A 23,859-nucleotide genomic window follows, 5' to 3' on the forward strand; every position below is an offset into this window, starting at 1 on the left:
GCCTCCACGGAAACACAGGCAGCACTTGAATCGGGCTAGGTTAACATGCAGCTCATACAGTGTTCGTGGGAAAGGACACACAAGCGAAACCTACAGACATCCTCAACTTAGGTCTTTCAGATTATGTGAAAGAACGATAATTTTCACATTACAGACTGGAATTTCACCAGGGCAAACAGGGGCAGTAATGGCTTTAAAGTTTTGATAAGTTTAGTGAAAGTGTCACTAAAATATATCACATTGATTTTTTCCCATGAAGAATTAGTAAATTTAGTAAAAAAAAAAAACCAAACTGCTCAATATTTTCCTTAAAAGAAAGTATATGGATGGCAATCTAGAGGGATTTACTTGTAAATTTAGACTAAAGTGAAATTCTATTAAGAATGCTTCTGATATTGTAAAAATACTTCCCACCACCAGTTAGGGTATTCCTTTCAGTTACAGCTATTTAATTAACTTTTGGGAGTAATAATTATCATAAAAATAGTTAGGTCTTAAATCACAGATAAAGCTTAAAGGATTGGAAAAGGGTGGAAAACTTACTCTGTAGCCTGTGTGCCAGGGGGCAGGGACTGCTGGCGGCTAAACTGGAAACCAAGCTGCAGGGTGAAAGGGGCAGAGGAAAGTGCCCGACTTCCCACAGGCGCTCCAGAGAGATTCAACTGGTCCTAGCTGGACAGGTCAGATCTATGCTGGCTTGACTGAATGTGAAACATTTTAATTTTACCTTATCTGGGAAGTTCCTCTCTAAGAATTCTTGATGTTCAGATTTGATTTGGAGACCTCATGCTAAGAGGATTATCAGACATTCATGACTAGGGAGACTTGGAAACTCATGAACAAGGTAACTGTGGTTTCTTAAACCTTCATCTGGTTTTTTTTTTTTTTTGAAAGGGATAGGGCAGACTCATTTATTTAACATGGGGGGGGGGCACTTATATACCCTCCCAACACCCAGGCATTCTAATCCATTGATATCACATGGTTGTCCCTCATTGGCTAGGCATAACCAGGGCCTCTGATAGTATAGTGTCTGTTGCAAGGCTCTAATACAATTTAAAATAATATTCTACAACATTTCCCCCTTTTTGTCTAAACAAAAAAATGAAAGGTTTTAATGGATGCAAGCCCAGACTACTATACCCAGCCAAGAGTTCATCTGGTTTTTGACTCTTAGACTTGACCTGATTTTTGCTCACAGCAATGTGATTTCATAAGTAGTTATCAAGACTTTGGACTCACTTGGCCCAGGCTGAATATTAATTTTTTCTTTATAGTCTTTAACAGCCATAAACACAAACCTGTCACGGATAATGTGCAGTGTTGTATTAATGACAAAGTGTTTCTGACAATCTATGGACAACATTGGCAGCAGGCATACTTTGAGAGGATTAGTTATGAGCACTTGTGTTTCTCATTTCCACGGGCTGAGCTTCACTTTCTCTATTATTCCTTCACTACAATTAGCAAAGCAATCCTTTAAAATTTCAGAAAAAAGAAATATACATGACAATGGAATTTCAATTGGAATTAAAGTTAACTCAAAAAAATCTTACCGAAACCAAACAAACCCAGCTGACTTCTTGAGTTCTGGCATCTAATTCTTTATGTTCATGTAGCAAAGAATATCCCAGTCATGTCTTTTAGTTTTTTTTTCCCCTAGGGGCAGGGCTTCCAGAATCCCAGACTGGCTTGACTGACTATGTGCTAAAGCCTGCTTTGAACCCTGGGTGTTCCTACCTCTAACTCCTAAATGCTGAGTTTACAGGTGTGCACCACCAATTATATATATTTCTGTAGAACTGAAGAATTCTGTTGAAGATGGGTTGCAAAAGTCACACTGAAAGTAATCACATGAATATAATGACAAGATGTGTCTTTGAAAAATTCCTGTTCTGAAATTGTATCTCAAAGATTTATGGTATCCAATCTTTCATTCTTTATTAGAAACTACAAAGCAAAGAATGTGGGGGTCAATTATTAAATCTATTTAATATATGGAGAAATATTGGGCCTATTTCTAGTAGTTTACATTTCCTATGGTATTCTTGTTTCTATGTTTCTTTTAGAAAGCTTGGTACTTTCTTTATCCTTATTACAGAGAAGCAGAAAGACAACTTTACACAGACAGACGTAAGGCATAAAGATTCTCTTCAGTAATCTAAGGGATTTACATTGCTGAGCAGCACAGAATAAAAACACTTGTGCATTTCTGGCAGAGGTCATTTATTCAAGCTTATGTTAGGTGCTTTCAGTCACAAGATTTTGTTCCCTTAGAGGAGGAGATGAGTCTTTTACTGCACACGCGGAGGTGACAGAGATCGCGAGGCTCACCTGACGTAAAGCACGCCGCTGTGGTCCACGCGCCGCTGCCAACCCACAGGAACCTGGATAGCTGGAAGACCTCCTTCCTTGTCTCCTCCGTCACACTCTTTGCCTCCATTCATTTTCTGTGTCTGCTTGGGGCGCTCCGAAGATATCAGCAATGCGATGATATCCTTCTAATACAGAGCATGGTGGCCTTCAAAACTGGGCCAGCATAGCACAGTTTTCCTGGACTACAAAACACATCGGGAAGCTTCGGCTCAGTTTGGAACCAAGTCCTTGAAATCTGCCGTCGTGAAAATGTTTCCCATTATAATCTACATTAAATAAAAAATATTTCATTCCTGGGCATGATCTACATGGACAAAAACAAATACTCTCAACCAGGGAAAATCATAGTTTGCCTACGCTGGTACCTGTCTGAAGCAGAGGAGGGAGGGGCTAAAAGTTTTTAGTTGTACATTTTTTTCTTGAACCTTGGTACTGGACTAAAATGACTTCGGCTGTCTAGAAACCGGTCTGCTCTGACACTACCAGCTGGCTACTGTCTCCAGGTGCCCCCTGCCTTTATAGACCACATTCTTTAAGCTTTCTCTTTATTTTCCAATGTGAATCCAAGGTGTTGCAGGTTGGTTCCTCTGGCGTTTTCATGACTTCAGAATTCCAATAACGTAGCCTGAAATATAGGTAAATATGTAAACCGTAAATTTAATGTTGAAAGTTGAGAAGTCACGTAATTTAAAAATAAACTTTTAAATGTATCTGATTACTTTTGTGTTCTTTGCTGTCAAAATCATATGTAAAATTCAGTTTTGCTTTTTTGAAAAAAATTGTTTTTAAGTCTTTTTTTCTTTGTAAAGTTTTTAAAGTTTTTTTTAAAAGGAAACAGTAGAAGGAATAAAAATACATTTCCAAATATAAGGGAATTATTTCTTTGTATTATTTAAGGGATGAGAGTTGATTTATAGACAATATTTCATAAAACCTTATATTGTGGTGTACTCTCCTAATTCTTTTATTAAGTTACAAGGTGCTATTTGAAAAGAAACAATATTGTATGAATATAACTTGTTTTCTTTTTCTTGAAAACTTTATATGTATACATCTATGCTTATATATATTTCAAATTTACTTCTTTGATTACATTTTAAAAATATTTTATTCTTTAAAAATTTTATACATGTATAAAATGTTTCTTTATCATATCTACTCCCCCTTCCCTGTTCTAATTCACTTCAGGATCCCAACTTCATGTCCTCTTATAAACTTTTATTATTATTTTGTTCGGATTTTTTAAAAAAAATATATTGTTACTTAAAACTATTTACATACCAGCCACAGTTTCCTCTTCCTCCTTTCCTCCCTCACCTTATTCCTACCCGTTCCCCGCCCCCCATCCAGTCCTCCTCTATTTGCATTTCAAATGGGGTAAGGTCTCCTGTAGGGCAGGGGTCTACCCTTGTTCCTGGGATTCATCCTGAGGACAGTTTCTGGTCAGCTGACAAAGCATTCTGGGTGTTCCTGTGCTCCTCCTGCCCCACCTGGTGATTAGCTGCAGGGCATTGACTCCATGGTTGGTATGGTAATTTCCCACCTGCCAGGGCGGATGTCCTGGAACAGCAGTTAGGTAGATAAGGACTTCCTTAAGTCTGAATAAACCAAAGCTCAGGTCAGGTCTCTGTGGGCTTCCCCATCACGATGTTGACTACCCCCACTCTTGCTCATACAATACCTCTATGGGAAAGTGTTTTGCATGTATGTATGCCACATGTGTATAGCATCTGCAGAGGCCAAAAGAGGATGCCTGAACTGGAGTTAGAGACAGTTGTTAGCTGCTGGGAACCATATTTGTATTCTCAACATGAGTACTAAGTGAGCCAGGTGGTGGAGGCACTCAGGAGGCAGAGGCAGGTGGATCTCTGTGAGTTCGAGACCATCCTAGTCTACAGAGTGAGTTATAGGACAGGCTCCACAGCTACACGAGAAACCCTGTCCTGAAAAACCAAAAGAAACAAAAACAAAAAAGGAAAAGAAACAAAGAAAGAAACAAACAAAAAGAAGGGCTCTGAACAGAGGAGCCACCTCCCCAGCTTCTCAATTTTTGAGTACTAAGTCATTACCAGTTTGTATTCCCCCCTCCACTTGGACACGTTTGTATGACATTAAATATTTTCTCAAAACATTACTTTTAATGATTGGGATGGATTTTTGGGGAATTGATGAGTTAATTTAATTACTTCCATTCCTCCAAAACTGTCATAACCATAAACAAATTCAAGAAATGTTCCTGCACATATAACTACATACATGTTAATAATTAACCTAGAATTATTTACTAAAATAGAAGTGTATAATTTGGGCTCTTCAGACATTCTTTAACTTCATGAAGCAGTCCCAGGAAAGGACGAAGGTCTTGTTTCTCAAACTACTGAAGCGTATACAATACTGTCCCCTCTCACAAATTACTCAATGTGCTCTCATTGCTTCCAGGATTCTGGTTATCTTATCTCTTATAGAGACCCATCATCCGAGGTGCAACCACACTTTCTCTTTTATAACCTGCAGTATAAAAACTGAACGCTTTCTCCTGTTTCCCAAATTTAGCATTTTAATATTACTATGCTTCAAAAAGCCAATATTCCACGATATCCTTTCCTCTTTTCCCTTGGAGACCCATCTTGTTTATGTGGCTTCATGACATTCTAGTAAAACATGCTAAAATAGAAATGACTATGATATTCAAGCTACCACCTTACCCCTCGTGTTTGGGATCTAAGATTCATGTGTATGTGCGTGTGTGTGTGTTTTAATGCTTCAGGTTAATCTGCATTTACTTCACAGAAAGTTCTGCAATGATGAAAATCAAATGTGTGAGTTTACTTATATGTGTGCTCTAAGGGAAAGAGCTGTTACAACTCTGCCAATGTTTTTCATATTTTCAGCCTCCTTTCAATAGTAAAACAGTCTCTGACAATTGGCTTTGAGAGAAATGAATTTAAGTGGCTTCTTTTTCTTTGCTGCCCTGGTGTCTTCTAACATAAAGAATTTAAGATGTCACTTTTCACCAAAACTATAATGTAAACCACAGGCACGCTTTATTTGTAATTAATTCACTAATACTTCCTATTTCCGGCGTACCAGCAGCATCAATCTGCTTTCTGACTCCCTTTTCACAGGACTATACACACACTGAGCAAGGACCTAGATTCACTCTGTCCTTCCTGTATTCATGCTTCCCATATTAATTATTTCCTGATGACTGTATATATTCTAGTACACAATTTTATATTCTGTTTATTACTTGGCTTATGATACATTTTAGCATCACAAGTCTAAAATGAGAGGTTTTTGAAAAGAAGCCAATGAATGTATGCATGTTGATAAAATCTAAGAAGCACTTTTTTGTGATCTAGACTTACTCTTAAGGATCTCACAACTTCTGAGTGATAATTTTTGTAGAGAATATAAGGCTTCTATGAAGACTAGGATACTTTTTGAAACTCTCACTTTTATTAAGTAACACATTAATTGTATTAATAAGGGAACTAGAAACTGAATGAAACAATATAACAATTGAGCTTATATTTGAACAAGGTACTATTAAAACAGTAGACTTCATTTTTCAATCTGTTTTTACTGATGTTCTTGTCAATATAAGAATAAAATTATTATACATTACTAAATGTATTAAAAAGTCAAAAGTCAAACTCAAAAGACTATGAAGATTAAAGATCAGATAATATGACATCATAAAAGTACTACATAGATATTCTTCCAAAATCTTTCTGAATGACGTCAAATGCCATAAGTCACTGGAATACTGTTACACAAACTTAACGGTAAACATAATGAATTGGCTTTTGTGTGGTGATATTCTTTATCAATGCATCTTTATCGATAACAAATTGATCTGTGCTCTGTGGATATACAACAGTAGCACAGAATTAAAAGTCAATGATTCTTCAATTATCAGAAACAGACTGTATGTTAAGTAATATATGGAAACTGTTTGATACATGATGTAATTAAATCATCACTAAACTTTTTATAATATGATTTTAAAGTTAATTCATGAAATATTTGTAAATAGGAAGTCTACTCCCATCCTGCATTGGCAAGACTGAATGCTTCAGTTATCAGACTGATAGTAAGTTTCTCTTAGAACAATCTTCTGTGCTTACATCTCAAACAGTATGTGTACAACAATGGATTTCACTGGAATAAACACAATATTAGCACCATAGAGAGCTGTATCTAAATGACTACACCATAATTATCATTTGATTGAATAATAAATAAAATAACCACAACCTTTATGCTCTTTGTTAAATTATGTTTGTTAGAGTAATCCTAGATGGCATTTTTTCTAATTATCTTTTCATAAAATATCAATTATATAAATGCACCCTTCATCGCACCTATCCAGCCCTAGTCAATGTTCACATATTTATTCAAGTCATGCATTTTTATTTATAAGCATCCCATTACTCTCATTTTGAAAGGAAATTCTGAAGCATATTAACTCATTTTATACTAGTTATTGTTTCCATTTGGTTCTTATTATGACTGGGTGACCACTTCTAAAACATCTTTTTGATACATCCTGTGTAAGAGACCCAAAATGCTCTGCTAGGCATGGTGTCCCCAAACAACCATTATCATATCTATATTTTGTTAATCACTTGGACCAGAATATTCTCAATAATGCCTCTTTCCATGCTTGATAATCAAAGTTCTCAAATTCTAGATGTTCTCCTTTCCAGAGCAGAAAGCCCACAACCTGTGAGGCTCAGCCGTCAACACTGGCCGCTCTTGCAGAGGAGCAGGGTCCAATTCATAGCACCCTCATGGTGGTGATGGTCTGAAACTCCAGTTCTACAGGGAATCCAATGCCCCCTTTTTGGTTTCTTTGGGCACCAAGCATGCTAAGTTGTGTACAGACACATGTGTAGGCATAATACCCATACAAACAAAATAAAAACATTAAAAAATAACAGCTTATAACACAAGAATGATGTGATAGTCATACAGGAAGGTATCCATCACAAGCCTGAAGGTCTTGGAATAGACCCATAAAGTTTTGGCACTCTTCACAGCCAAGGCAACAAGTACCTTAGCCTGGGTCCCCTCTATGGCCAAGAATAGTACTTACAGCCAGGCCAATTACTTTTGACTATAAAATTTTAACAACTTCCATGTTTGAGCCATATGGAAACCTTAAGCTATGGGTAGGAGAGACTGCAAGTGGCCCTGCATATTTTTTGCCATTTCCCCGGGCTTGGTGATCTGCAGAGAAGCGTGACAGGTGTGACGCTGCTCTCACTGTGTTCCTGAACCTCAAGAAGCTGATGCTTTCCACTCTGGTGCTTTAGAATGCCACTATCCTGTCAACAGCCTCAACCAGCTCTCTTGTGGTTGAGAGGGGATCTGGATGGAGAGAAGCCCAGCTGTCTATCCAGCTCAGCTGAGGCCTGTCATGAAGATGAATGTAGAGATCACCAGAGGAACAGGGACGAGCTGGCTCAGTGACTGTGCAGTAAATTGCAAACGCACAGAACCATTAGTAGAGGCAGAAAAAACTACTCATAACAACGAGGCTAAAGTCGAGTTGGCTTAATAGTCCTGAGAGGCTGGTTAGCGCCGCTTATTAACAGTGTAAGCCTTAACTCTTATTTCCTATAACAGAAATTTTAACAGTTTTTGGAAAAAAACCTGCACTCATAAATGCTTAGAACATTGTACTACTCAAATTATTATTTACAGATAGCCATTCAAATCAAGTCAGTGTCTTGCTATGACACCATAACTGGTCTGGGACCCACTGTGTAAATTAGGCTAGCTTTGAACTCACAGATGCCTTTCTGGTTCTGCTTCTCAAGTGCTGAGATTAAAGAAGTACACAGCCATGCCTAACCAGATAACCTTAATTTAAAAAGTGTGATCATATGTCAGTATAAAAACAGTACACCAGTAGCTGTGTAATTACTAATGTATGTAAGTATAGGAACACGGTACCAAGTGTCCTCTCAATTCCATTGCATGGCCCTTGGCAATAGGGACACATTTTATTTTTATTTTTTGTACAAAAAGCACATATTAGCTCTAACTGGGAAATATTTCTAAAAGCCTCAGTACAGTATCCTTAGATCAGGAAATTAATGATTTCTACTCCTCAAAAGTACCAGGGAAACTCTCCATGGAAACATTCATAAACTTTGTGCTTAGGACATTACAAATTATTTTTGTATTTTTTTTTCAAAAGAAGAATAGGATAAGGACAATGAAAATTCTTCCCCTGAATGACTTGAATGGAAAGCCGAGGCTGTTTATTGTGTTCTGAATTCTTCCGGGGATCACTCCTACTTTTCTGCTTCGAATTCCATATCTCGTCCCAGCTTCTTACCCATCACTAAAGCAGTCCATTTTTAAAATGTCACCCGCAAAAGACCCTTCCTTATTTCCCAGCTTTTGTATGACTTCGCAAGTCTATATTAGTATCCTCACTTGGTTTCTATTGCTGGTAAGCACTATGACCACAACCAGGTGGGGAGGAGAGGGTACACTCCAGACTACAGTGCTGAATGCCGGAAGTCAGGGCAGGCATGCACAGCAGGCACTTGGAGATAGAAACGAGGGGCACTGAATGATGGTTTGTTTCTCATGGCTTGGCACCCAGGATGCCCTGCCTAAGGGTTGGGCCCTTCCATTTCCATTGTTCATCAAGAAAACACCCCACACACTTGCCTTCAGACAATCAGATGAAGGCAGGTTTTCATGTAAAGTTTCTCTACCTGATGAACCTAGCTTGTGTCAAGATGACAAAAAACCTAACTGAGACATTTAAGTTCCCCTTGTAATCTTTCTGGTAATATCCAGTACCTCTCTTTTATAAAAATTACAACATAACACTTGGCTATCTACTTTATTGCAAAGAAAAAGCAGATGAGACCCAGGATTTCCTCTTAAAGCTTTTCTTTGTCACTTTACAAATATAGAATGGTGTGGAAACAGAGTGTCTGCATGTACAGGTAAACAATGCCTTCCTTCTTAACGGAAACTGAGCAATAATTAGTCTCAACTACATAGCCTGAAGCCTCTTTTCAGTATTATTTTTAAAATAATGGGTTTTCATAGGACATCTATAAAATAATAAACTGACTATAATTCTGAAGTAAAATTATTTGTGATGTATTTTTTACCTATTAGTACTCTGATGTTACTTTTTTGCTTTTCTGTATTTGAAGATTCTCATGAAGAATGGTGATAATGAATCCTTGGGTATATTTATATATATATCTAAGAGTGACCATGTAAGTTAAAAGTGGCAGATTTTGCACTTCAACCTTGTAAGAAGAATATTGTGACTGCTTCAGATGCAGGCTATTTTATGCAGGTCAAATTATTATTGAAAATTATCATCTAGTTACCCAATGGTTCTCTTCAAATTTATCCCTCCAATCTAAATGTAACCATGTTCCGTTGAGCAATATCTTTCATATTACCTTTGTTACACATGCAAACACTGCCATGGGCAACTACCATTATATTTGATCACTTCTGTGAGATCAATTGAAATTTTTCGAATCCACTAATGAGTGTGTTCAAGCAGTGTTTGTGTTATTCTAACTTTTTCAGTTCAGGAAATTTCTATTTGGTTGCAAATGGTAGGACTTTGTTCTTTGTAATAGCTGCACTAAATTCTCCCCACCCTCGTCTGTGAATCATATTTTCTCTATATTCACTCATCTGCTTATACATCTGTATATCTATAATAAACATATAAGTTAAAATTTCTTTTCCACAACCTGATTTAACCCTTTGGATATATACCCAGTTATGAGATTGCTGGGTCAGACAATAATTTTAGTCTAGTTTTGTTCTAGGACTCAACACACTTCTCCCATAATAGTTATATTATTGACTTTTCTGCCAACAATATACAGGGTTTTCATCTTTCCATATCCACACCAGCACTTGTTATCTTCTGTCTTTTCAACAGTCACGCTTGTCAGAGTGAAGTGACATCTCACTGTGGTCTTAAATAAAATTTCTGTACGTCTTATTTTGAAAAGGGTATTTTTTTAAATTGGCTTATTTATTTTGCTATGAGTTTTAAAAACATAAGGTTTGAATATTAAGCTCTTTTCAGTTTGTAGAGTTGGCAAATATTTTTACCCATTCTGTAGATATCTCTTCCTACTTTTTTAAAATTATTTCCTTTGTTGCACAAAAACTCTTCTAGTTTGGTACAATATCATTTGTCTATTTTTGCCTTTGTTTCACTATACATATATAATATAGTCACACACACACATCCTAGACCTGGTTAATGTCATTAAGTATTTCATTTATCTTTTCTTTTAGTATTATAAGAATGAAATCAGAGGAGAGAGTGCCTGAACTGGCCTTGTCCCGTAGTCAGATTGATGACTATCTTGAATATCACCATAGAACCTTCGTCCAGCGACAGATGGAGACAGAGTCCCACATCAGAGTACTGGACTGAGCTCCCAAGGTCCAGTTGAAGAGCAGAAGGAGGGAAGTTATGAACAAGGAAGTCAGGATCTCGAGGGGATGATCCACCCACTGAGACAGTGTGCCTGAACTAATAGGAGCTCACCAAAGCCAGCTGGAATGGGACTGAATGAGCAGGGGATCAAACTGAGCCCTCTTAATGTGGTTACAATTGGGGCAGACTGAGAAGCCAATGATAATGGCAGTGGGATTTGTCTCTATGGCATGTACTGGCTTTTTGGGATCCTAGTCTATTTGGATGCACACCTTCCTAGGCCTGGATGGAGGGGGGAGGGACTTGGACTTCCCACAGGGCAGGGTCCTGCCCTCTCTTAGGACTGGAGGGGGAAGGGAGGAGGGTGAGTGGGGGAGTGGGAGGGAAGTGGCTGGAGGGGAGGAAGAGGAAATTTTGATTCCTAGTATTAATAAAGTAATAAAAAAGAATTGCTTCTAAGTCACATAGAGTTGCATACCTTAAGAGAAAATAAAATAATCAATAAAAAAGGAAAAAAAAGAATGAAACCATTTTAAATGAAAACCAGATTACTCAAAGTAAAAACTCACAACTTAGTCAATGAGACACTCATCAAAGACAGCATTTCAGCATACGAATAAATACCTAGGATCACACATATCTAGTAGATCTCCAGTCAATAGGATTAAATACTGCATAACTATGGTCTGATAAAAGTTCTGATAAGTTCTCTCAAGATATGAGAGGAAAGAAATCTTGCGTCTGGATGTTAGAGAGGGATTGCCTAAAGCATACAAGTTACACGAAGTAAGTAGTGATATTTACAAATGTGTGAGATCATATGTAATGTCTGAAAAGAGAATCATGTTAGCAAGGAACTGATTCTCACTGGAACACTCAAGAGTGGCCATGAAAATGTGCTTACCCAAGAAAACTTATGAGCAAAGTACTCCAGTTGGAGACTTGCAAGGGAATTTCAAAAGCCCGAAATGAAGCAGAAATTAATGCAGAGAATATTATCAATAAAAGCCAACCCTGTAGAAAATAAAGTCTCCAACAAATAAATAAAAAATGTGACACTAGTTATAAAAATAAAGACTCTGAATCAAATCCTACTTACAAAAATGTTCGGCTTGTACAAGCTTACAATTAACAACAACAATAAGAAATTAATTGGCAATATTTAAATCAAAAGACTTCAATGAAAATATACAATTCCTGTTTACCTGAGAAACTGGACAGTGAGTGTGGTAACGGTAGGTCAACATTCCTGCCTTGCCACAGTTATCTGGAGCAGAGCAGAGGCTGCTCCTCCAGAAAGGGCTTGGCTCTCCACCTTGCTTCAGCGGCCTCCTGCTTCATTCCACCATTCTGGCCTCTGTAAGTGATCAGGTTTCCAACTTCTGGAACAAAAAGGACTTGGAGATAAGGGCTCAAGCATACACTTTAGCTTTGATAAGAGGCAAAATTAATTTTTGTTCATCATTTAAACTGTATTTTCATTTCTTCAGAAGGGTGGAGGTTGGGCACTCAGCAGGCTCGCATACATTCTTAGCATGCACAGGAGCAACACTAAACCAGTTACAGCCATAAACACACAGTAAGAGTCTCACCAGTTGACACTGAGCTGGCCCGTAACTGGTGGTTCTTGAGTCAGTGACTACATGAAGACTCCCAACTCATATATCACCACATCTTGGGAATTCACAGTAGCATCAGAAAATTATGGAATAAAATTATATAATTTACTTCTTATTAAGAGATACAAAATGTAATGGATTTTACCCTTGGAAAAATAATTTTCTTTTATAAAATGATAAAAACATAAGCTTTTTAAAGGTATGTTTAAGATGTTGTATTTACTCTGTTGTATCCTGGCTTTCAGAGACACTTGTTTGCCATGCCGTGTGATAAGGCTTTTCCTTATTGGGTAAAATTGTCTCTACAGTGATTTGACTTATTTTGCTCTATTGCCATATCAACAGACAACCTTCTGAGTATAATAGGAATTCTATATCTTATGTAATTAAGTTGGTGACGTGGACAGGTACAAGTCCTTCAGTCAGAAAGCAAACTCCTAAGTAAATAAGCTAACTGGCATGGAAACTAGATATGTAATAATGAAGATATGTGTAGACTAGTGTTGTGGAATGTTATTTTAAGGTGTGTTACATTTGTTTATGCTGTGGAACATTTGTCTAATGATGCAAAGATGTGTTGCATTCTTTTATGTTGCATTTGTTTAACTTTGTGAAGCTGTGATGCTTTGCCTGTCTAAAACACCTAATAGTCTAATAAGGAGCTCAACAGCCATTAGTGAGACAAGAGAAAGGATAGACATAGCTGGTAGGCAGAGAGAATAAATAGGAGGAGAAATCTGGGAAGAAAGAGATCTAGGATGAAGAGGCGATGGAGGAGCGAGAAAAGAAGGGGCCAGTCACCCGGCCACACAGCCAGATACAGAATAAGAAGAAAAGAAAGGTATATAAATAGATAAAGATAAAAGCCTAGAGGCAAAAAGTCGATGTGATAATTTAAGAAAAGCTGGCTAGAAATAAGCCAAGCTAAGGTCGGACATTCATATAAAGGAATAAGACTGTGTGTATATACTTGGGAGCTGGGTGGTGGGTCTGCAAAGAGCCAAAGAGCCAAAAGAGTTAAAAAGCAGCAACAACATCATTTTAGTGTAGCAATGTGAAGCTCTCAAACATCCATCGAGACCTGGGAAAGCTGAAAAAACAAAAACAAAAACACAACTCCTTTAAGAAGTTCTGATGCACAGAAACAGCCTTTTTTTTCTTTTCTTTTTTTTTAAATTTTAAGTAGAAAAAAGTAAGTTAAAAAAATGTCTGCCACAGTGCAGAGCACTGGCATTGCTAGTTGGGGGGTTGAGTGCAGTTCCTGGTCAAAAGGCACCTCTGAGCAGGCTGCAAACTTTAGGCTTGGCTCTCAGGAACTAAAAAGCAGGTGTAGCTGGCCAATAGAGCTGCACAGAGGACCCAGTTGTAGCTTAGTAGTTTAAAGTTTGTCCACATGGTCAAAAAAGGTTAAAAAGCATTCAGTAAAAGAAGTCCATATGGAAAAACCTCTAAACAGGTTCCAGTGTGTTTTGCAATGCCTGTCTAAAACATCTGATTAGTCTGATAAAAAGCTGAATGGCCAATATCAAGGCAGAAGAAAGAATAGGTAGAGCTGGCAAGAGAGAGAATAAATAGGAGGAGAGATCTGGAGAGAAAGAGATCTAGGAGGAAGAGGAGAAGGAGAGGGGACACCAGGGGCTGGCTACCCAGCTATACAGCAAGCCACAGAGTAAGAAGTAAAGAAAGGAATAGAGAAGAGAGAAGGATAAAAGCCCAGAGGCAAAAGGTAGATGGGATAATTTAAGTTAAGAAAAGCTGGCTGGAAATAAACCAAGTTGAGGCCAGGCATTCATAAGAACGAATAAGATTCCATGTGCTTTATTTGGGAGCTGGGTGTTGGGCCTCACAAAGAGCCAAAAGAGTAAAAGACTAAACAACAGACCAGTGACCCATTATCCTGAGAGTAAGAACAAACTCCTCATCACATCCTAGTTAATCTATAGGGCAACCCTCCACCTGTACGCATTTCCTGATAGCCAGACTTCCACCTTTTTGTTTTATTTCTGTTCTGTGTCACGTGCTTCAAACCAGTGACATTGCTGGAAAACAGTTTTCAAGCAGATGAGGACAGGAGAGTGTGAAGGACAGGATGTGGGCAGTGCCCTTGAACAGTCTGTTAGTTCCTGACAAGGCAGCCAGGAGAGACAAAGGAGCAGGTGTAGGGAAGGGGGAAAAAGTCAAATGATGGTTTTAGTAATCCTATGTATCTGGGCATTATATTTCATATATAAACAAAAAGTTCAAATTTTTGTTAAGCACCATGATAGCCATTGGAAACCCAAACACTAGGAGAACACAGTCCACATCTCAAGGCACTTATTACATGAAAAGAGAAAGGACTTTATTAGCCCGGTTAACACTAATGGTCCTGGCTATGATAGAGATAATTATGGAAAGTTAGAGAGCATAAAACTCATCTACTTTTCAAGAATAATGGCTACATCTAGGGCAGCAGAGGGGTTAGGCAGGCAAAGAAAGGTCAATAGGGGCTACAGACTTCATTAAGTTCATTAAGATTTCCTTTTCCAAACCCTCAAAATGAAAGTGTTTACATTTCTGTGTATGCGAACTCATTTTTAGCTGATAAATATAAATGTCTCATTTTGTCAGACCTTCAACTTTGTGATGTTGAAGGGATAGAGCTGTGACTAATCTGCCTGATTTCTGAAATGCAAAATGATAAAGTGACATCTACAGGAAATAACAGCGTTATTTTATTTTATTTTTTTTTAAAAAAACTGCTATCAAATAATGATTATTTCAGTAAGAAAGGAACATTAGAAATTAATGCATGGAAGGAAAAAGGAAAATTGAAAAGGAAGCTGGGTGCTTACAATTACAGCAACACATGGGAGGCGGAGGCAGGAGGGTAAAGAGTTCAAAGTCGGCATTAGCTACAGAATGATTTTGAGATCAGTGCAGGCTAAAGGTACCCCAATCTTACCCACAAAAACAAACAAGCAAACAAGTCAAAAGGAGCTAGATGCAGGCCAGGGAGTACTAGACAATGTAATTCAAGTTATAGGAAACTATAATCCTTCTTTATGAAGGAATCCCGAGTAAAAGAAAGATGAAGCTAGGGTGCTGAGCAGTCAAATATATAAATGATCCTAGAATTATGTTCTCTTTTAGGAACATACATAAATATGTTAACTCAACTTTGGTATAACCCTACAAGGCAAGTACTTTTAATATTTTTATTATAGAGTAAAATTAATGCAAGAGAAATAAACAACTTTACGTCCTTTCCAGCTTTGACATGATTCAAGTACCCTTTCTTTCACCCAGAGTATGATCATTATCCAGCATTTATCCATCTTACTGTTTATCCTATTCCTATCTGTCTCCTCTGAAAAGAAGGCAAGCAATATAAGTACAGGGGATACAGTAGATATCATAACAGACAAAAATCCCTGAGAATTATTTTGCTTTGAGTTCAATAACTTCCCAGAGACTAATTTTGTAGTGTGTTTTTTTCTCCAAGACACAAAGAACTTTAAAATGCTTGAGTTAAAATATTTGCAGAAAATATTTTTCGAGTGGATCATGAACATATCTGATCATCAAGCATATCCTTGCCAGGCTCATCACTCTCACTGTAAGACAGGGGGCTAGAGAATTCAGTTCCTGCTTCAAAGAACATTTAGGACTTGAAACAAGGTAGAAGCACGAAGGATACTTAGGGCATAAATGAAAAATCCTGTATTTCATGATCTCCATTCTTCAATCAGCAAATGTTATCTAAAACAGCAGCTCATCTTTCCTCTCCATCATAATATAATCCTAACTTAACATTATAGTAATGTTCACAACACTATGGGCTGGAATTGTTCTGAAAGCTCCCTTTTTAAGGACTAGCTCTCATGGTACCAGAAGGTACAATGAAAACTTCCAATATAAGGGAACAACCAACTGTCCTAACCAGCTATGACATCTATGAACCACAATATGAGGGAAATTAATAGGAATAAGCACTACAATAAAAATCAGAAAAAGCACAATAAATAACAATGATGCAACTGAAGAATTCCAAGATACAAGAACAAACCAAACCAAAATCCTGTAAGAACAAGAAATACTAAAGACCAAACAAGACATGAACGTGAAAGAAACACAGCTAACATGCAAACAATCAATGAATCTAAGAGGTGATTATTGCAGAAGATAAAAAAGAAAGAAATGACCCAGATGAACAGAGTCAGAGATGAGCATGGAATCATTACAACAAACACCAAAGAAATTCAGACTATCATAAGCAAATACTTCCTGCCAGGTCTCTCCACCTATACTTCTTGCCTGGCTACTGGCTAATTAGCGTTTTAAGAAACCAATACAAGTGACCAATCTTTACAGGGTACAAGACCCTTGTCCCACAGCACTAAGGCTCAGGGAAAATTATGGAAGAGGGGATGGAAAGACTGTAAAAGCCAGAGCATTGGGAAGTCTGCTGTAAGACTGTGTATCCTACTGCCATCTGGAGCTACATCCAGAAAAGTCTCCCCAATATAAAATTCTCAGTTACACCTATAAAAGTTTCTCTCCAACATGAGCTGAACACAAAATGACACCAGTGGACATACCAAACTGGATGGGTTCAGTTAGTCTCAGTAGTCCTGGCTAACGGGCCTCAACTGATGTTTAAATGTTATTTCAGGGAAGAGACTAAAATTTTAGAACAACAGTGAAAAACAAAAGGACTTGAGACTTCCTAAGATCAAATTCTTGGTGAGGGCTCTTATGCTGACCCACAGGTTCAAGCTCTTTACAATGAAAAAATCTTGTCCCTATGCCACAAAACAGCCTTAAATGGTTGGGGCAGGATTCAAAAATGAGGAAAATAAATTGAAGCATATACTAGGGTTAAACAGGGTCAGAGAGAACCCTTTAGTGACTTTTTACAAAGATTAAGGCTTCCAGTGGTAGGACTGAGGCACCAATGCAGTCACCAAACTTTAGACCTATAATCTGTCCTGTCTGTAAGATGTACTGGGGCAATGGTTACACAGAACTTGTGTGAGTGGGCAACGGATAGTCAAAGCCCATGCCAGACAGACACTGCCTTGATGATCAAAGAAAAGAAAATCAGCGAGATGATTCCTAATGATACTCTGCTATATTCAGATTGATGCCCAGACCAGTAGTCATCTAAGAGGCTTCCTCTGGCTGATGGGAGCAGATGCAGAGACCACAGTCAATCATTAGGGGGAGAGAAGAGTGCAGGGTGGAGGTCTCCATCAGGTCCCTCCCTTCAGACTTAGGGCAAGAGGAATTTTGTGGCCAGAGGGGTTGAGGGCACAGGGAGGACTCAGCCTGAGGAATCACCCTAGTAAGGCTCATGAGGGCTCACAGAGACTGATGTGGCAATCACAGAGCCTGTATGGGTCTGAGCTAGGCCATCTGCATACATGTTATGGTTGTCCATACTGTTGTTCTCTTATCTGACACTTTTACAGAAAAAAACCAGAGAACATTAAATTGAAGACTTTTAAAAAGATTTTGACTTTAAAATGTTTATTATGCAAATGCATTTGGCATTCTTCAGTGTATGATTCAAAGTTTTGCCTTGCCTTAATAAGCTTAATTATTTATTTCTACACCAACACAGAATGAAAACAGACAATGATGACCTTGCTACTAACACTGAACGCATCATTGAGCTGCATTTAAGTTTCAAGAACACCCAGTACAGAGAAACTCCCAGGAATCTGGAAAGAATTTTAGGTTAAAATGCTGAAGTTGGCTTTAGAGTCTTTAGCAACATTGGGAAATAAAATGGTGCAAGCAGTTTTATTTCTAGGTAAATCAATCTAATGTTACAGAAAATTTTCTATGGCAACTGATACAGAAAAAGCTTTAAAAGATAAAAGCTTTCTTTATTTCTAACTATTGGGACTGTTTGAAGACTTTATTCTTTACTGTGACTTTTGTTTAAAAATTCTACTAAAATATATTTCAACATTTTTATTTTAGCAATGCTCAGGATGTACAATGGTGATTCTTATCAGCCGATCAGCTTCTAATTGTGCCTACTGACTTTTGTAGGTCTGGGAGCTTATATAAATGCTAGCTTACGGTTAAGCAGTAACACTAGTTATTAATTCATTATTTTTATCAGAAAGGCATCAAGAACAGATATTGACATACATATCATTTATTAAAAACAGCAGGCAACTACAGAACATATAAATTGTTTTCACCCCCCAAACAAAAACACAAACAAAAGTAATTTACCAAATGTAAGAAAATAATCCTGAGGCTCAAAAGCTTAGTTTTTAAGATATTTGCTCCTAGCAATAAACGAGTATTTTCTTTCTTTTTTTTTTATTTTAAAAGTTCGTTTTTCATCTTACATACCAACCATAGTTCCTCTTCCCTCTCCTTCTCCTGCTCACCCCCACCCAACTCACCATCCACTCCTCAGAAAGGGTAGGCCTCCCATGGGGATTCAACAAAGTCTAGCATATCAAGTTGCAGTAGGAACAAACCCTCCCCCGCCCCTGTGTCTAAGCTGAGTAAGGTTTCCCTCCACAGAGAATGGTCTCCAAAAAGCCAGTAATGCACTGGGGATAAATCCTGGTCCCATTGCCAGTGGCTCCACAGACCGTTCAAGCCTCAGAACTGTCACACACATTCAGAGGGCCTCGTTTGGTCCTATGCAGGTTCCCCAGATGCCAGTTCTGAGTCAGCGAGCTCTTAGCTTAGGTCAGTTGCCTCTGTGGGTTCCCCATCATAATCTTGGCCCTTTTGCTCATATAAACCCTCTCTTTGACTGGACACCGGGAGTTCAGCCCAGTGGTTAACTGTGGATCTTTGCATCTGCTTCCATCAATTGCTAGATGAAGGTTCTATGATAACAATTAGGGTGGCCATCAATCTGATTACAGGGCAAGAACAGTTCAGGCACCCTCTCCACTATTGCTTAGTCCTAGCTGGTGTCATCCTTGTGGATTCCTGGGAATTTTCCAGACAGGCTGTCGTTAACCTAACTAAAGGTCAAAATGTTGTTTTGCTCCTTTCTTTGTAATTTGGAGGATGCCTGATAGAGATGTTAATTCAAACCTACGTGACAGCTAGCACACAGAGCACACAGGTAGTTGTGGACGTGACTAAAAGCCATTCACCTGGTTACCTAGGAGACAGAATGCTGGTGTATTTCTCCCTCGGTTTATGTTTTAGTATAAAAGCTGTTTGGAGAATAAAGTGAGAGGAATTCTTCAGGGTGTGAACTCAGGATTTCATGAGGGATCTCTGAGAATCTCCCTCCAGGTAAAGCCATGTGATTTGTGTCTTTATTCCCGTGCCTCCATGCCGGTCCAGAGAGAGACAGTTTATGATGGGTCTGGTTTAGAGAAATAATTTATGGTCCGGGCTAGTACCGGACCCCGAGAGACCTCCTCTCCCTACCTTACTCCACCCCCCCCTCCAGCCCCACAATTTACTCAGGAGATCTTATCTATTTCTCCTTCCCAGGGGCATCCTCTCGTGTCTCTCTTAGGGTCCTCCTTGTTACCCAGCTTCTCAGGGGTGGAGTAGCCTGACTATACTTTTCTTTACCTCTAATATCCACTTATGAGTCAGTGCATACCATGTTTGTCTTCCTGAGTCTGAGTTAACTCACCAAGGATGGTTTTTTCCTAGTTCTATCCATTTGCCTACAAATTTCAAGTTGTCATTGTTTCTCCTACACAAGTAATAAATGGGCTGAAAAAGAAATCAGAGAAACATCACCCTTTATAATAGCCACAAATAACAGAAAATATCTTGGAGTAACTCTAAGCAAACAAGGAAAAAACCTGTATGGCAAGAACTTTAAATCTCTGCGAAAGAAATTAAAGAAGATACCAGAAAATAGAAAAATCTCCCATGCTCTTGGATGGTAGGATCAACATAGTAAAAATGGCAATCGTACCAAAAGCAATCTACAGATTCAGTGCAATCCCCATGAAAATCCTATCACAATTCTTCACAGACCTTAAACGAACAATATTCACCTTCATATGAAAAATCAAAATAACCCAGAATAGCCAAAACAAATGGGCCCTCCTGAAACCGAGAAGCTTCTGTAAGACAAAGGACACAGCAAATAAGACAAAATACCAGCCTACAGAATGGGAAAATACCTTCACCAAACCCACCTCTCACAGAGAGTTGATCTCTGAAATATATAAAGAACCCAAGAAACTAGACATCAAAATACCAAATAATCCAACTAAAAATGAGGTTCAGATCTTTATCTAATAACTGATGGAAGCAGATGCAGAGATGCTGATGCAGAGTGGTTAGTTGTGGAACTAACCACTGCAAGGAGCTCCTGGAGTCCTGGGAAGATGGATAACATGAACCAAGGGGTCCAGACCATGATGGGGGAAACCCACAGAAAAAAGCTGACCCAAACTAGTGGGAGCTACTGACTCTGGACAGATAACAAGGAAACCTGCATAGGACTGATGTAGCCCGCCTGAAATCAGGTGACAGTGAGTGGCTTGGACAGTTTGTGGGGCCACCAGCGGTGGGACCAGGAGCAATCACTAATGAATAATCTGGCTTTTGGGAGCCCATTTCCTATGAATAGAAACCTTGCTTAGGCTAGTCATGGGGGAGGGCCTTGGTCCTTTTTCAATATGGTTAGGTGACAGAATTGACTCCCCATGGGAGGTCTTACCCTCTCTGAGAAACAGATTGTGGGTAGGGGAAGGGGAAGGTGGGGGAGGAGGAGGGAGGTGGAACTGGGATTAGTAAGTAAAAATAAATTAAAAAATGGTGTTCAGATCTAAACAGAGAATTCTCAACTGAAGAATCTCAAATGGCTGAAATACACTTAAAGAACTGTTCAACATTCTTAGTCATCAGGGAAATATAAATCAAAATGACTCTGAGATACTTACACCTATCAGAACGACTAAGATCAAAAACACTGCTGACATCTTATGATGGAGAAGATATGGAGTAAGAGGAACATCCGTCCACTGCTGGTGGGAGTGCAAACTTGCTTTTTCAGTAGCAGCCTAAAGATCATCTTGATTTGACTGTTTCTTTGTCAAGCATATCAGTCTATCACTTTCAAACTTAACCCTTCATAGAATACAAAGAGAATGCAGGCAGCTTCACCTTGTACAATATCACATGAACGGCCCCATCTCTGTTCACCTTTGAAACATCCCAAGCTAGTCCCTCACTGTCCACATTCCTTTCAGCTTTCTTTGTCTTCTAAGCACACACACACACAGTGTGTGTGTGTGTGTGTGTGTGTGTGTGTGTGTGTGTGTGTATGTATTAAAGGCTCCACATATGAAAGAAAAATCTACACATATGACACAGAAGTAGAAGGCAGGCTATTTTGGGACTGCAGTTGGAGATCAATCTCAGTAGTTAAGAGCATATACTGTTGTTGCAGAGGAACAGTTCCAAAACACACTCTATGCAGCTCCCTACTGTCTGCAGCTCCAGCTCCAGGAGATACAGGGTTCTCAACTCGCTTCTGTGGGTAACTGCATTTATGTGAATACACTCCCTCCCAACACACACAAAATTAAGGAAAAAACAAAAATAAATATTAAGAAAGAAAAAAGAGGGCTGGAGAGATGGCTCAGTGGTTAAGAGCATTGCCTGCTCTTCCAAAGGTCCTGAGTTCAATTCCTGGCAACCACATGGTGGCTCACAACCATCTGTGAAGAGGTCTGGTGCCCTCTTCCGGCCTGCAGACATGCACACAGACAGAATATTGTATACATAATAAATAAATAAATATTAAAAAAAAGAAAGAAAAAAGATCAGCATAGTGAAAGAGGGGAATTAGTTCAAAATGGGTAAATATGGTCATAGTACATTATCTACTTGAATGAAAATATTCTGCAACTCATTGCTTTAGATGAATATATGCTAACAAAATGTATGTTGAATATATGCTAGTAAAATTGTGAAGAGCTATGAAAAGAAAAAAATAACAACAATAATATGGAAAGCTAGAATAGCTATTTGTAATTTCCGAAATGGAAGACTTCTAAATATTCATAAATAGGTCAGCAGTAAAATACAATAGTTGTGCTATTCCACATAGGCAAATATAAGAGAAAAAAAAACCTAGTTTTTCATAAAACAGTGGCACTAAGTCTCAAACAATTATACTGAATGAATAAATCAAATGGTTAAAAGTATATATTTTATTATTCTTTTTATATAAAATATGAGAAATTCAAGCTAAGATATAGTGCCAGAAAATAAGAGAGGGAAAAGTAGAAGGGGTGAGATTAAGGATAAATATTAAGAAAAAATTTGGTGGTTATAAGCATGGCTATTATTTTAACTGTGGTGATGGTTTTACATATGTTAAAACATCAAAATGTGTTCTTTCTTTGGGACTGGATCTCATGTAGCTCATAAGGCCTAATTTTCCTGTTTCTATCTCTAAGTGATGAAATTGTTGGAGTGTGTTTTCTGATAACTGGGTGTGTTTTTGTAAGTGTTAAGATCAGGAGAGAGTAGGTAAAGGGTATGGGGAAATGCTGTTCACCAGTTTTGAAGTCTTTAATGGTCTAAGTCTAAAATTATTTCAGTTTAAAGGAGTAAGTCACAAGCTTAAAGAGGTGAAGCAATAGTAGTAGTAGTTTTTTTTTTTTAAATTATGCCAGTCATCTTGATCCAGATGATTTCCTGAAAGAAACAAATTAGGGAAGCTGGAGGTGACATGATTAGATTGATGGTATTTTTTGATAAACCATAGAGATAGAATTTAGAAGATAAGAAGATGAAATAATTTCTACTGCTTTTATTCCAAGGGGAAAAATGTGGAAACCATACAACAGACTGGTTCCAGCCTACAAGATTGTGACAGGGCATTAATGAGAAGATAGTTTTGCATGCACTTAGAAAGGAAGTCAGCGACATTTATGAGATAGTTTGGCTTCAAAAGAACAAATCGTGTCAGACTAATTTCATTTTGTGAAAGTATGACTGGCTAGCAGCTCTGAAAATGTTCTAGTCACAGTAGACTTCATGTTAAAGTAGTAATTGGCCTTGGCAGCTGGAGAAATGCTCAGCGGTTAAGAGCACTAACTTGTTCCGAGGACGCAGGTTCAATCCCCAGCATCCACATGGCAGCTAACTACTGTCTGTAACTCCAAGATCTGACACCCTCACACAGACATACACGCAGGCAAAACACCACTGTGCGTAAGATAAGAATAAATGAATTACAGATAAAAAAGAAGTAACTGGCCAAGTCGATGGGCGGATGAGATGGTTTATCAGGTAAAGAAAGCATTTGCCATGGAAGACTGGTGACCGAGCTGATATTCAGAACACATATAAAGGTGGGGGGAGACTACAGAACATTGTTCTCTGACCCCCCCCCATGGTGTAGCACATGTGTGTCTACACACACATCATGCATACACAAGTCCACACACA

At 38.3% G+C, this 23,859-nt stretch overlaps 1 protein-coding gene across 14 annotated transcripts in view; it reads right to left on the reverse strand.

Annotated features, from left to right (window-relative positions):
- The window catches only part of Mbd5 (methyl-CpG binding domain protein 5), a 297,548-nt gene that overhangs the window by 59,213 nt on the left and 214,476 nt on the right, over window positions 1-23,859 (reverse strand). For all 14 annotated transcript variants that reach the window (XM_075985276.1, XM_075985272.1, XM_075985274.1 and 11 more), the window contains 2 exons: window positions 12,040-12,216; window positions 2,335-3,001 (listed from right to left, as the gene is read on the reverse strand). In XM_075985276.1, coding sequence (XP_075841391.1) covers window positions 2,335-2,447 — 113 coding nt within the window. In that variant the 5' untranslated portion in view covers window positions 2,448-3,001; window positions 12,040-12,216. The remainder of the gene's footprint in view (window positions 1-2,334; window positions 3,002-12,039; window positions 12,217-23,859) is intronic.

Source organism: Microtus pennsylvanicus, chromosome 9, assembly GCF_037038515.1.
Source record: "Microtus pennsylvanicus isolate mMicPen1 chromosome 9, mMicPen1.hap1, whole genome shotgun sequence".
Lineage (NCBI taxonomy): Eukaryota > Metazoa > Chordata > Mammalia > Rodentia > Cricetidae > Microtus > Microtus pennsylvanicus.